General features: G+C 48.8%; 1 protein-coding gene across 2 annotated transcripts in view; it reads left to right on the forward strand.

The window, feature by feature from the left end:
* Nucleotides 1-13,369, forward strand: part of LOC120978784 (fibronectin type III domain-containing protein 7-like) — a 59,239-nt gene that overhangs the window by 15,309 nt on the left and 30,561 nt on the right. For both annotated transcript variants that reach the window (XM_040407130.1, XM_040407131.1), the window contains one exon: nt 6,295-6,555. In XM_040407130.1, coding sequence (XP_040263064.1) covers nt 6,295-6,555 — 261 coding nt within the window. The remainder of the gene's footprint in view (nt 1-6,294; nt 6,556-13,369) is intronic.

Below are 13,369 nucleotides of genomic sequence, written 5' to 3' on the forward strand. Positions count from 1 at the left end.
GTAAAGAAGGAGAGAGGGCCCTGCCCGTGAGGGCTTACAATCTACATGGTATGGGAGAAGGACACAGTAAGTGCGGGTGAAGTTGGTCATGGCGGTATAGAGGCAGCAGGGTCACGGGTTGTAGGCTTGTTTAAAAAGGTAGGTTTTCAGGTTTCTTTTGAAGGATTCCACTGTAGGTGAGAGTCTGATATGCTGGGGTAGCGAGTTCCAGAGTATGGGGGATGCACGGGAGAAATCTTGGAGTCGATTGTCGGAAGAGGCAATAAGAGGAGAGGAGAGAAGGAGGTCTTGTGAGGATCGGAGAGTGCGTGTGGGGATGTATCGGGAAAGTAGATCAGAGATGTAGGGAGGGGACAGGTTATGGACGGCCTTGTATGTATTTGTTAGTACTTTGAAGTGAATTCGCTGGGCAATGGGGAGCCAGTGAAGGGATTGGCAGAGGGGAGAGGCAGAGGAGTAATAGGGTGAGAGGTGTATTATTCGGGCAGCAGAGTTGAGGATAGATTGGAGGGGTGCGAGAGTGCTAGATGGAAGTGTAGTGGCCTCACGGACTAAGCGTGGGCACTACACGAGGGTCAATTGGGGTGTGCGTGACTTCTCTTCACTAGGGACAGGAGTGTCATTTCGAATTGTGCAGATATTATGTAAATTGTAAAGTATTGTTTTATATGTAATGTTTTCCCTGTATTATGTGGTATCAGGCCTAGTCTCTGTAGTTAGTCATCCTAGACGCTAGAGGGAGCTAGAGTTGCCTTAGTATAAGTATTCAGGCCCAGACAGGAGAGAGTGAGTTCGAGTGCAGAGAGTTCAAGGTCAGGGGTCTGCTGAGACCAGTGAGGAGGACAAGCTAGAGCCTCCCCCTGACATGCAGCTGGACAGCCCAGGCTGTTAGTTGTAACCAGGGGGCTAGTAGAGGGATCCTAGCCTACCTGAGGATAAAGAGAGCCTAGGTTAGCTCTGAAGACTCCCCAGTAGCAGGATGGCACCTCCTGGGGAGAACCAGCAGTTATCCTCCCGTCTATTCCAGTCAACACCAGGTCAGATAAGTACCATGATGGACAGAGTTATATAGAATACAGCAAGTACCTATATTGGAGAAAGGAACGATATACCAAGGATAAAAGCCAGCATTTGGGCATCCGGGCCTTGGCATCCAGCCAGCTAGAATAGCTGAAGGGGATAAAGCAGGGTTGCACTGTAAGCAATCACCATTGTGTTCCTCCAAGTATCTTGCCTGTTTATTTCCTGCCGTCATCTGAAGTCTACCTGTTTGTGAAAGAATTGTCTGTGGATCTGCATTATAACCATCTATAAATTGAACTGTATGTATAAAACTTGCACCGTGAATTTCCAGTAAAAAGACGTTTGGTTTACTTACTGATTCCTCAATTATTCCACCTATCATTATATGGTGTGCCACCGTCCAATTGGCACTGGCGTCACAAACTTTAAAGGGACCTTGCCCCAGGCACATAAAACACCTGCAACATCCAGGGCACCTCATCCAACACCAGGCCTGGTCCCTAAACACAGAGTGTGCCCCAGAGGACTTTTGTGCCAGCCTCTCCTTCACTGCTGTATGCCTGCCCAGGGGTTTCCATATATAGCTGTGAGTGACCCTCGCTTGCCATTGACCGTGACCTCACAATCGCATTACCCTGCAGGTCTGGCGTACCGCATAAAGCCACAGAGGAGAGTGTTGCAGTAGTCTAGGCGGGAGATGATGAGGGCATGTACAAGCATTTTCGCAGATTCAAAGTTCAAATATTGATCAAATATTGGTGATATTCAGTCAAATTATTTTTGCGCATACACTTACAAAACCTGCTCTACTGTACGTGTGACATACTTGCAAGCATATATACCCTTTAATATGCGGAAGGCGAGCAGTAAGGGACGGGGAAGTGGCTGTGCTGCTGATGGTGCACGCAGAGGCCGTGGCCCTGGGCGCGGTGAAACTTTGCCTGCTGCCAGAGCACAAGAAACACACTCATCCACGATACCATTCATGTCCCAGTTTGCAGGGCGGCGCAGGACACCACTCTCGACGTCACACCAGTGCGACCAGGTGGTCAGTTGGATTGCAGTAGATTATAGAAACATAGAAACGTCGGCAGATAAGAACAATTAAGCCCATCTAGTCTGCCCAATATACTGAATACTATGAATAGCCCCTGGCCCTATCTTATATGAAGGATGGCCTTATGCCTATCCCATGCATGCTTAAACTCCTTCACTGTATTTGCAGCTACCACTTCTGCAGGAAGGCTATTCCATGCATCCACTACTCTCTCAGTAAAGTAATACTTACTGATATTACTTTTAAACCTCTTGCCCCTCTAATTTAAAACTATGTCCTCTTGTAGCAGTTTTTCTTCTTTTAAATATACTCTCCTCTTTTACCTTGTTGATTCCCTTTATGTATTTAAAAGTTTCTATCATATCCCCTCTGTCTCGTCTTTCTTCCAAGCTATACATGTTAAGGTCCTTTAATCTTTCCTGGTAAGTTTTATCCTGCAATCCATGTACTAGTTTAGTAGCTCCTCTCTGAACTCTCTCAAAGTATCAATATCCTTCTGGAGATATGGTCTCCAGTACTGCGCACAATACTCCAAATGAGGTCTCACTAGTGCTCTGTAGAGCGGCATGAGCACCTCCCTCTTTCTACTGGTAATGCCTCTCCCTATACACCCAAGCATTCTGCTAGCATTTCCTGCTGCTCTATGACATTGTCTGCCTACCTTTAAGTCTTCTGAAATAATGACCCCTAAATCCCTTTTCTCAGATACTGAGGTTAGGACTGTATCACTGATTTTATATTCTGCTCTTGGGTTTTTACGCCCCAGATGCATTATCTTGCACTTATCAACATTAAATTTTAGTTGCCAGATTTTTGACCATTCCTCTAGTTTTCCTAAATCCTTTTCCATTTGGTGTATCCCTCCAGGAACATCAACCCTGTTATGGTTGTGTCTGATAATGGCCGTAACTTGGTGGCAGCTTTGGAGCTTGGCAAGCTCACACACATACCATGCCTAGCCCACGCGTTCAACTTAGTGGTTCAGGTGTTTCTCAAAACCTACCCCAATTTGCCTGAGCTACTGGTGAAGGTGCGCCGCATGTGTGGCCATTTCCGAAAGTCATCTACAGCTGCCGCCGGTCTGGCAGCGCTGCAGCAGCACTTGCAATTGCCAGCTCCACATGTTGGCCAGGCTTTGTGAGCAGTAGAGGGCAGTAGTGGAATACCAGCTGCAACGTGGTCGTCGCCTTTCCAGTCAGCTGCCGCTCTTCACAAGCGACGAGTGGGCATGGCAGTCTGACCTCTGTGAGGTTTTACGCAACTTTGAGGAATCAACACAGATGATGAGCGGCGATGCTGCTATTATCAGCGTAACCATCCCGCTTCTGTGTCTACTGACACGCTCGCTGCTCACAATGAAGGCGGACGGTTTGCATATGGGAGAGGTGGAAATGGGGGAAGACAGTACACAGGGTGATAGCCAGACCACCCTCATTTCATCTTCTCAGTGAGAATTGGATGAGGAGGAGCAGGAGACAGTTGCCTCTGCTACAGAGTGTAGTACCCATAGCAGGTTTATTCCATCGGTTCAGTGTGGATGGGCAGAAGAGGAGGATGAGGATATTGAGAGTCATCCTCCTGATGAGAACAGCAAAATCTTGTCTGATGGGACTCTGACACACATGGCTGACTTTATGTTATGGTGCCTTTTTCCCGTGACCCTCGCGTTGTATGCATTTTGGCAAACACAGATTAATGGTTGTTCACCCTTCTTGACCCTCACTACAAAGAGAACTTCTCATCTTTCATTCCTGTAGTGAAGAGGACTAGCAAAATGGTGCATTACCAGAAGGTCCTTGTGGAAAAATTGCTCCCAAAATTTCCTGCTGACAACATTGGCGGCAGAGTACATAGTTCCTTGGGCAACCGAGGAGGGGAGACGAGGGGAACACACAGCAGTTCCAACAGAGGCAGGGCAACACTTTCCAAGGCCTGGGACAGTTTCATGAGACCCCGTCAGCCCCCTCACCCTGATGCATGGCCTACTGTCACAAGGAGGGAACATTTTTGGAAGATGGTGTAGGAGTACTTAGCAGACTGTGTCTGCGTCCTCAATGATCCCTCTGTATTGGGTGTTCAAGCTGGACACATGGCACGAACTGGCGCTTTACATCTTGGAGGTGCTGGCCTGCCCTGCTGCCAGCGTTTTGTCAGAGAGTGTATTTAGTGCTGCTGGGGGCCTAATAACTGAAAAGCGCATCCGCCTGTCAACTGAAAATGCTGATCGGTTGACTCTTATCAAAATGAACAAGGCCTGGATTGCCCCTGACTTCTCTACTCCACCAAAGGAAAGCGGCTGAACATAAAGGAACTTTAAATGTGGCTTTTATGGTGTATTGAATACACTGTATTCCCATGCGCCCCTTCCACCACAAAAAAGGGTATATGGTTCAATCTTTCTTTTCTCGTCCTCGTTCTCCTCCTCCATCATATCAACATGCTTATTAGGCTGCCCTTGCTCCTAATGTTTTAGGCCTAGTTCACACAAACGCTTTTTTGTGGGTGTACGGGCCGTTTTTTTGTGTTCCATATACGGTCCGTATACGGAACCATTCATTTCAATGGTTCCGCAAAAAAAACTGAATGTGTTCCGTATGCATTCCGTTTCCGTATTTCCGTTCCGTTGAAAGATAGAGCATGTCCTATATTTGGCCGCAAATCACGTTCCGTGGCTCCATTAAAGTCAATGGGTCCGCAAAAAAAAGGAACACATACGGAAATGCATCCGTATGTCTTCCGTATCTGTTCCGTTTTTGCTGAACCATCTATTGAAAATGTTATGCCCAGCCCAATTTTTTCTAGGTAATTACTGTATACTGTATATGCCATACGGAAAAACGGAACAGAAAAACGGAACAGAAACGGAAACACAACAGAACTAAAAAACGGAACAACGGATCCGTAAAAAACGGACCGCAAAAAACTATAAAAGCCATACGTTCGTGTGAACTAGGCCTTAGAGTGTCAGCTCAGCAGCAGGCCCTCAACCATAATTTTTTCGATGGTCAGCTCTACAGCAGGCCCTCGCCCATAAATTTTTCGATGGTCAGCTCAGCAGAAGGCACTCGCCCCTAATGTTTTAGAGAGTCAGCTCAGCAGCAGACCCTCACCCCTAATGTTTTAGATGGTCAGCTCAGCAGCAGGCCCTCGCCCATAATTTTTTCCATGGTCAGATCAGCAGCAGGCCCTCACCCCTAATGTTTTAGAAGGTCAGATCAGCAGCAGACCGTCACCCCTAATTCTTTTAGATGGTCAACTCAGCAGCAGACCCTCACCCCTAATTTTTAAGATGGTCAGCTCAGCAGCAGACCCTCTCCCCTAATTTTTTAGATGGTCAGCTCAGCAGCAGACCCTCACCCCTAATGTTTTAGAAGGTCAGATCAGCAGCAGACCCTCGCCCCTAATGTTTTAGAGGGTCACCAGCAGGCCCTTGCTCATAATGTTTTAGAGGGTCACCAGCATGCCATCAATCATAGTTTTTCAAGGGTGTGTATGACGCCCTCCTTTATGTGTAATAAAGGGTGTATTGGAGTGCCGGTTTCTTGTAATTTTTGGCAGCCCTTTCACTTTATGAGTGTAGGAGTCCCACTACCTGAACAATTGTACCACAATGTGAATGAGGCCCTCCTTTATGTGATATACATGTTGCTTATAATTTTTGGCAGCACTTGCACTTTATATACAAGTAAATATACAGGAAAGAATGTTTCCTAACAATTTTTCCTCTAAAATTTTATCTTCGGTTTTGTACATATTATTGTCAGTCTGTAAAAGTGGTGTACTACTCGGACAACATCGTTCCCAACAGCAACCTGGGAGTCCAAGATGCATCCAGACATCCTCCCCATGCTGTTCCTGAACCATTTCAGTGGTGTTTCCATCAATTTCTGACGTTTTCCTGTGAACCAGACACCCTCCCCTCTTTCAGAGCAGGGGGTGCCTGGTTTAATGCTCGGGTTCTCCCATTGACTTTCATTGTGCTCGGGTGCACGGTAGAGCACCCGAGCATTCCGAGGTGTTCTACTCGAGCACCCGAGCACTTTGGTGCTTGATCAACACTAGTCATTGTATTTCCAATCCACTGAACTGTAAATCTATAAGCATGGTGCAGATTAAATCCTGTCACTATGTAAAAACAATTATTTAGAAGATCTACTGTGGACATACTGTGGTCATATTGTTTGTCGATATTTTAACAATTTGCTTTTTCCCAGCTCCATGTCAGCCTCAAGGTTTGAACGTTGATCTTGACTGCAGCAGCCAAATCGCATCCATGTTCTGGGAGAGGAGCGATGGAGCCCAGGTTTATACTGTAATGATCAGAAACATCAACGGGGCAGTATCTTCATATACTACAACTAGTACCTCCTTTAGCTCACATGTACTAGATTGTGGTCAGACTTATGGGTTTTCTGTTGTGGCAATTGGTAGGACATGTAACAGGTCAAAGAGTCTTACCATTTATGAAAAATCAGGTATGGAATAGTTTTCTACACTGTTTTTTGTCAAAAATCAACTTGGTGTATTTAAAGCTGTTCATTTTTTTAAATGAAGAAAAGACGTTCATTCACTTGTCACAAGATAGTATCTGTGGTGGTTGGGGTGAAAAGAGGTGCTGATGTGATCCAAAAGACCGAGGTGCATGGAGGAATACCATAAGTGTCTTTATTCGAAGGATTATTATATGAAATTATATATATTTATTAGATATAACATTATATTTTCTTTAATGATATTAACACCTATGTATGTGATATGGGTAGAGATGAGCGAATTTCTCCAAAATTTGATTCAGCCGGTTCGCCGAATTGTCCGAAAAGATTCAATTTGATCCGAATTTATTCACAGTGAATCGCGTTAAAAAACAGCTGTTTCCTGGCTACAGAGAGCCTGTATAGTGGTGTAGAACACTGTGCCTTGCAGTAACACGCATAGGGAGTCTACTGTGGTAGTGAAATAATACTGTGAGTCAGTATGACACACAGATAACAGGCGTCGCTCTTAGAATCACTGCACACTTCACTTATTAGGGCAGTCACCGGGCTAAAACTGGCCAAATAACTCAAGTGTGAACTCAGCCTTACAGGTCGATATTAGCGCCAGGTATAAAGAACTGTGCAGAGGCCCAAGATCCTACTGTAGTGTGAAAGAGCGCACTCCTTTTACATCGTCGTCAGCTGATTCCACATAGATCTCTACAGAACCTGTTCTATTAAACTCTTATACAAGTAGAGCCCCCCTGACAGAGTGGAGAGGGTGTCAGCAGTAAGTTTGTGTTGACGTCACTGATTATTTTGCCCTTCCTATGATCCATCAGAACAATAACCCCCCAAAAAATGGATCCTGTTTGTTGAGCATCCGCATTCACTCGGTCAGCATTTGGTCAGTAATCCATCAGTATTGTTAAAGCCCAAAAAAAACAGGAGTGGATCCAAAACAGAGATGACACGTGAATGGAATATTTGCATGTCTTCTGTGTTTTGTACCCCCTCCTGCTTTTGGCTACCAAATCATAAGCCAATTCTGATGGGACCATACAGGCCTCAAATCTACTACACAGACAGGATCTGTTGTGCGTCTAATTTTTCCTTCCTTCTGACAGATCAGAAGAAGGGTCAAATAAATGATGATGTCAACCAGGCCAAAAAGGCAAAATAGTGTCCCAGTCATGGCGTGGGAAGGCTGGGAGAACAGCTTGAGAAGTCCACAGAGTGGCCCAGTGACATAGTGTTCAGGTAGCAGCAGCATGAGGAGACCACAGAGTGTCCCAGTGACATAGTGGGGAGGTGGCAGCAGCAGCAGTATGAGGAGACACAGAGTGGTCCATTTACATAGTGTTGAGGTGGTGGCAGCAGCATGAGGAGACCACAGAGTGGCCCAGTGACATAGTGGGGAGGTGACAGCAGCAGCAGCATGAGGAGACCACAGAGTGGCAAGGTGACATAGTGTGGAGGGGGTAGCAGCAGCAGCATAAGGAAGCCACAGAGTGGCCCAGTAACATAGTGTTGAGTTAGCAGGAGCATGAGGAGACCACAGAATGGCAAGGTGACATAGTGTGGAAGTGGCAGAAGCAGCATGAGGAGGCCACAGAGTGGTCCAGTGACATTGTGTTGATGTAGCAGCAGCATGAGGAGACCACAGAGTGGCAAGTTGACATAGGGGGAGATGGTACAGAGTGGCCCAGTGACATAGTGTTGATTTTTTAGCAGCATGAGGAGACCACAGAGTGGCAAAGTGACATAGTGTGGAGGTGGCAGCAGCCTTAGGAGACCACAGAGTGGCACAATGACAGTATGGGGGTGGCAGCAGCAGCATGAGGAGGTCACAGACTGGCAAGGTGACATAGTGTGGAGGTGGCAGCAGTAGCAGCATGAGAAGGCCACAGAGTGGCACAAAGACAGAGTGTGGAAGTGGCATAAGCATGAGGAGACCACACACTGGCAAAGTGACATAGTGTAGAGGTGGCAGCAGCAGGAGGAGACCACAGACTGGCAAGGTGACAGTGTGGAGGTGGCAGCAGCATGAGGAGGCCACAGAGTGGCACAATGACAGAGTGTAGAGGTGGCAGCAGCATGAGGAGACCTGAGTGGTGAGGTGGCAGCAGCATCAGGAGACCACAGAGTGACCCAGGGACAGAGTGGGGAGTTGGGTGGCAATAACAGTACCCGCTGATGATGGTGGGTGTAAGAAGGAGCACTTGGCATCAGATGTGTGGCATCAGGCAGGTGGCAGCATCAGAATAGTAGCTGAGGCAGGTAGCCAGAAGAAACCGGTCTGTTTTGTCAAGGTTTGGGTGAGGCAGCATGGATGATCTAATCTGATGCATCAGGCATTGGTTTGTGGAAATCCTAGCTGATCCATGCCTGATTCATCTTGACAAAGGTCAGTCTCCACATTTTGGGTGACCAGGCGAGTTCTCCTTGGGGTAACTATGGCCCCCCGCTGCACTAACTCTGATGCCACACTACTGGCCGGTCAGGACAGCTTTTCCAGGGCAAACTCGGCCAGTTGCGGCCACAAATCCAGTTTGGCTGCCCAGTAGTCCAGCGGATATTCAATGTGGGGTGGCAGGGCGCTGTCCAAGTATGTCACCACCTGCTGGTTCAGGTTCTGCTCCAGGTCTAGCTGCTGTTGCTGGTGAGTAGTGTCACTAGGCGAGTTAAGGAAGCTGCTCATCATAGACTTAAGCTACTTCTGATGGAGCTGGTACTGCTCCTACCCCCTCCCCCCTGCCACAGCAGCCATGGCAGTGGACTGAGAGGGCCCCCCGGTCAGATCTGTGAGAGGATGGACGATGGAGCAGATAGGCAGCGGCCAACTGACTACATTAGGATGTCTCTATAGTAGTTCAGTTTGTCCTCCCTCTCAGAGGGTGTAAAAAAAGGCCACCATTTTGGACCGTTAGCGAGGGTCCAACAAGGTGGAGAGCCAGAAGTCATGCCCCTGCCGAATGGTGACAATTCGGCTGTCACTACCCAAGCAAGTGAGCATGCAGCGGGCCATTTGCGCAAGTGACTCGGAGGGACTCCCTGCCTCCATCTCCACTGCATACTCCCACGGTGTGCCTGGGTTATCTTCCTTGTCTTCCTCTTGCTCATCCGGCTGCTCCTGCTCCTCCTCTCCTGTCACCTGTGTAGAAAAACCACCCATTACGTTATGTCTCCAGTCCCCTAACCAGACAGATTTACCAGCATCTGTTCCAGGATATGAAGCAGTGGAATGACGTTGTCCATCCCGTAGTCCTGGCAACTGACAAATAACGTGGCATCCTCAAAGGGCCTGAGCAAACGGCAGGTGTCACGCATGAGTTGCCACTGGCTGTCATCAAAGTTACACAGGGGAGTACTCCTGTCCGCTTGGCTCATCAAGAAATCATTTATTGCCTTTCTCTGTTTGTATAGTCGGTCCAACATAGGGACGGTGGAATTCCAAATGGTGGAAACGTTGCATATCAGCCTATGTTGGGGGATGCCGTTCTGTCGCTGCAGCTGAAGGAGAGTGTGCTTGGCGTGTACGAGTGGCTGAAGTGCATGCAAAGTTTCCTGGCCATTTTTAGGATGTCTTACAGATGGGTGGAAGACTTCAAGAACTGCTCGACAACCAGATTGAACACGTGTGTCATGCAGGGCGCATGTCTCAGCCCTCTTTGATGCAGCGCCGACACCATGTTTGTTCCATTGTCGATTACCATGGTTCCGATTTTGAGTTGTCGCAGAGAAAGCCAGGATTTGTTTTCTTGATGAAGGACACGGAGCAGTTCCTCCCCTGTGTGACTCCGTCCGCACAGGCAAACGAGGTGTAGAACAGCGTGACATACATTTACCCAGTGGGCCGTAAAGGACATATATTGTCCTTGACCTTATTTACAGCTCCACACCTTGGAGCTGCCATGCACTCTGGCAGACACAGACAGGCTCAAGGACTGGCCCACCTTCTGTTCTACATATTTGTGCAGGGCTAGTACTGCCTTTTTGGCAAAGAAATGATGGCTTGAGACTATCCACCTCGGCTCGGCACAACCCATCAGTTCTATGAAAGGTGCAGAGTCCACCACTTGTAAAGGGAGGGACTGCAGCACCAGCAACTTGGCCAGGAGCACGTTCAGCTTCTGCACCGTTGGATGAGTGCACGCATACTGTTTACTCTTGGCAATCGCTTCGGTGATCGATTGCTGATGGAATGATTGACGAGGAGTAGGAGGGCGAGAAGCAGGAGCATCAGGACCAGTAGATGATGAGAAGGACAGCTCCCTTCGGCTGAGGTGCTGGCGCCTTGACTGCCTTAAATCAAGTGCGTGCCACTGGGTGATGCAGTGGTTGCTGCGGCAGGCTGGACCACCACATTGGAGCCACTGTTCTCCCAGGCCACTTTATGGTGACGCTACATATGTTGATGCAGGGCTGTGGTGCCAACATTGGCACCCAGGCCACGCTTCACCTTCTGCCCACAGATTCGGCAACTGGCCATGTTCACATCCTCTGGCGGCTTAACAAGAAACTGCCACACAGCCGAGTAGGTGATTTTACCCCCAACACGCCACACTGACTGACTGCTACCGCCGCTGCCTTTGTGAACCCCTGCACCACTACTTTCCTGGTAGGTAGGCTCCTGCGAAGTGGGTGGTCTTCCCCTGGCACGTTTGGCTCCTGACCTCCCACTGCTGCCACCCTGATGACTCCCGGCCACACTACCGACTTGCTGGCTCCGCTGCTGCCTCACGCGCAAGCTGCCATCATCATCGAGTACTGTCTGCATGTCACAGATGTCCTCCTCAACAGTCTCTGGGTCCGGAGCCTGACCGCTAGCAACACCAGCTCCCACGCCATTCTCCTCATCACTACTTGCCCACCTACCGGAGGAAGCGGCGGATGTCTCCTCCAGTAGCTGCTGACTGTCTTCTAGTAGCTCGTCCTCACTGCATAGAGTGGAGCTGAGCCCACAGCATATTATACATCTCTGGCTGAGGAAACAGAAAAGGACAGAGGCAGGTTGAGGACAGGTGAGGGCACTGGGCCTGCTCCCGGGCCATGCCAACTAAGGGTTGTGTCTGACGAACCCACCGACTCTTGGCTGGAGGTGTATGATGTCACTTGGGATGAAATGGATGACCGAGTCAACCATTCAAGAACTGCTGGGTTGCTAGTCAAGACACGACCTCTCGCTGCGACTCCTGCTGCCACCCCCTCTTACTCTGCTGCGACCTTTGCCTGCACCAGAAACATTTAGGCCTCTGCCCCTCCCCTGTGCAGGGCCTGTCACTTCTCTGTCTGACATACTGTTAGCAGTGGCATGCCTGGGGGGGGGGGGGGGGGGAGAGGGTGCCGGCTCTCACATTGCTGAAGCGCTGACACCCACATACTGCTGCGGGGCAGGGAGCGGAGCGCATAGTTCCCTGCCCCACCGCCATAGGCTTCAGGCCTAGTAGGCCTGAAGCCTATGCGGTAGTGAAATCCTGGCGCAGGCGCGCGTTATGACGTCATTGCATGCGCCTGTGCAGGGACTTAGCAGCACAGTGCTGGGACTGCGAGCAAGCGCAGGTAAGTTTTTAGCTTTTTTTTTTCTTTTATGTGCCAACTTTGGGGGACATGAGGGGGGTGCACACAGGAGGACGTGGGGGGGGGGGATATGGTGGGGTACTGTGTGGGGGCAAATTATTATGGGAGGGATTACTATGTGGGGGGAAAATTACTATATGGGCAATGTGGGGGACACTACTGTGTGGGGGGCAGTGTGGGGGACACTACTGTGTGGGGGTAGCGTGGGGGACACTACTGTGTGGGGGACACTACTGTAGGGGGCAGTGTGGGGGACACTACTGTGTGGCGGGGAGTGTGGGGGATACTATTGTGTGGGGGCACTACTGTGTGGGGGGTAGTGTGGGGGACACTACTGTGTGGGGGACACTACTGTGTGGTGGACACTACTGTGTGGGAGTCTGGAGGACACTACTGTGTGGGGGGCGGTGTGAGGGAAATTACTGTGTGGGTGGCAGCGTGGGGGACGTTGCTATTCGGGAGGCACTGTAGGGGCCATTCTATTATTTCTGGGGACACTAAACAGGGATTATTACCTGGAGCACAATATAGGGTGTTATCATTACTGGGGCCACTCTAGGGGACATTATAGCTGCTGTAGACACTATAGGAAGATTTGGGGTAATTTATCAAACTGGTGTAAAGTAGAACTGGCTTAGTTGCCCATAGCAGCCAATTAGATTCCACCTTTCATTTTTGACAGCTCTTTTGGAAATCCAGTTCTACTTTACACCAGTTGGATAAATGACCCTAATTATGTCTATTAGGGTCACTATTTTTTCAGCAGTATAGTACCTGTGACATTGGGGAGCACAGTGGGCACAGTATTGGGAGTGGCAGCACGATGACACTGTGGGGACAACAGGATGGGGAGGTTGATGGAAAAATTTTGAAATAAGAGAAGTTCTACATGACAGGAGATGTCCCTGGATGTAAGAGGTATATGGTCAAGTATTGGGTAGGGGGGGTGCCAGAGAAAAGACCTGCCCCGGGTGCCAAACACCCTGGGCACGCCACTAACTGTTAGATCAAATAACATAGTAACATAGTACATAAGGCCGAAAAAAGACATTTGTCCATCCAGTTCGGCCTGTTATCCTGCAAGTTGATCCAGAGGAAGGCAAAAAAAACCTGTGAGATAGAAGCCAATTTTCCTCATTTTAGGGGAATAAAAAATTCCTTCCCGACTCCAATCAGGCAATCAGAATAACTCCCTGGATCAACGACCCCTCTCTAGTAGCCATAGCCTGTAATA

The sequence above is a fragment of the Bufo bufo genome, chromosome 9 (genome assembly GCF_905171765.1).
Source record: "Bufo bufo chromosome 9, aBufBuf1.1, whole genome shotgun sequence".
Lineage (NCBI taxonomy): Eukaryota > Metazoa > Chordata > Amphibia > Anura > Bufonidae > Bufo > Bufo bufo.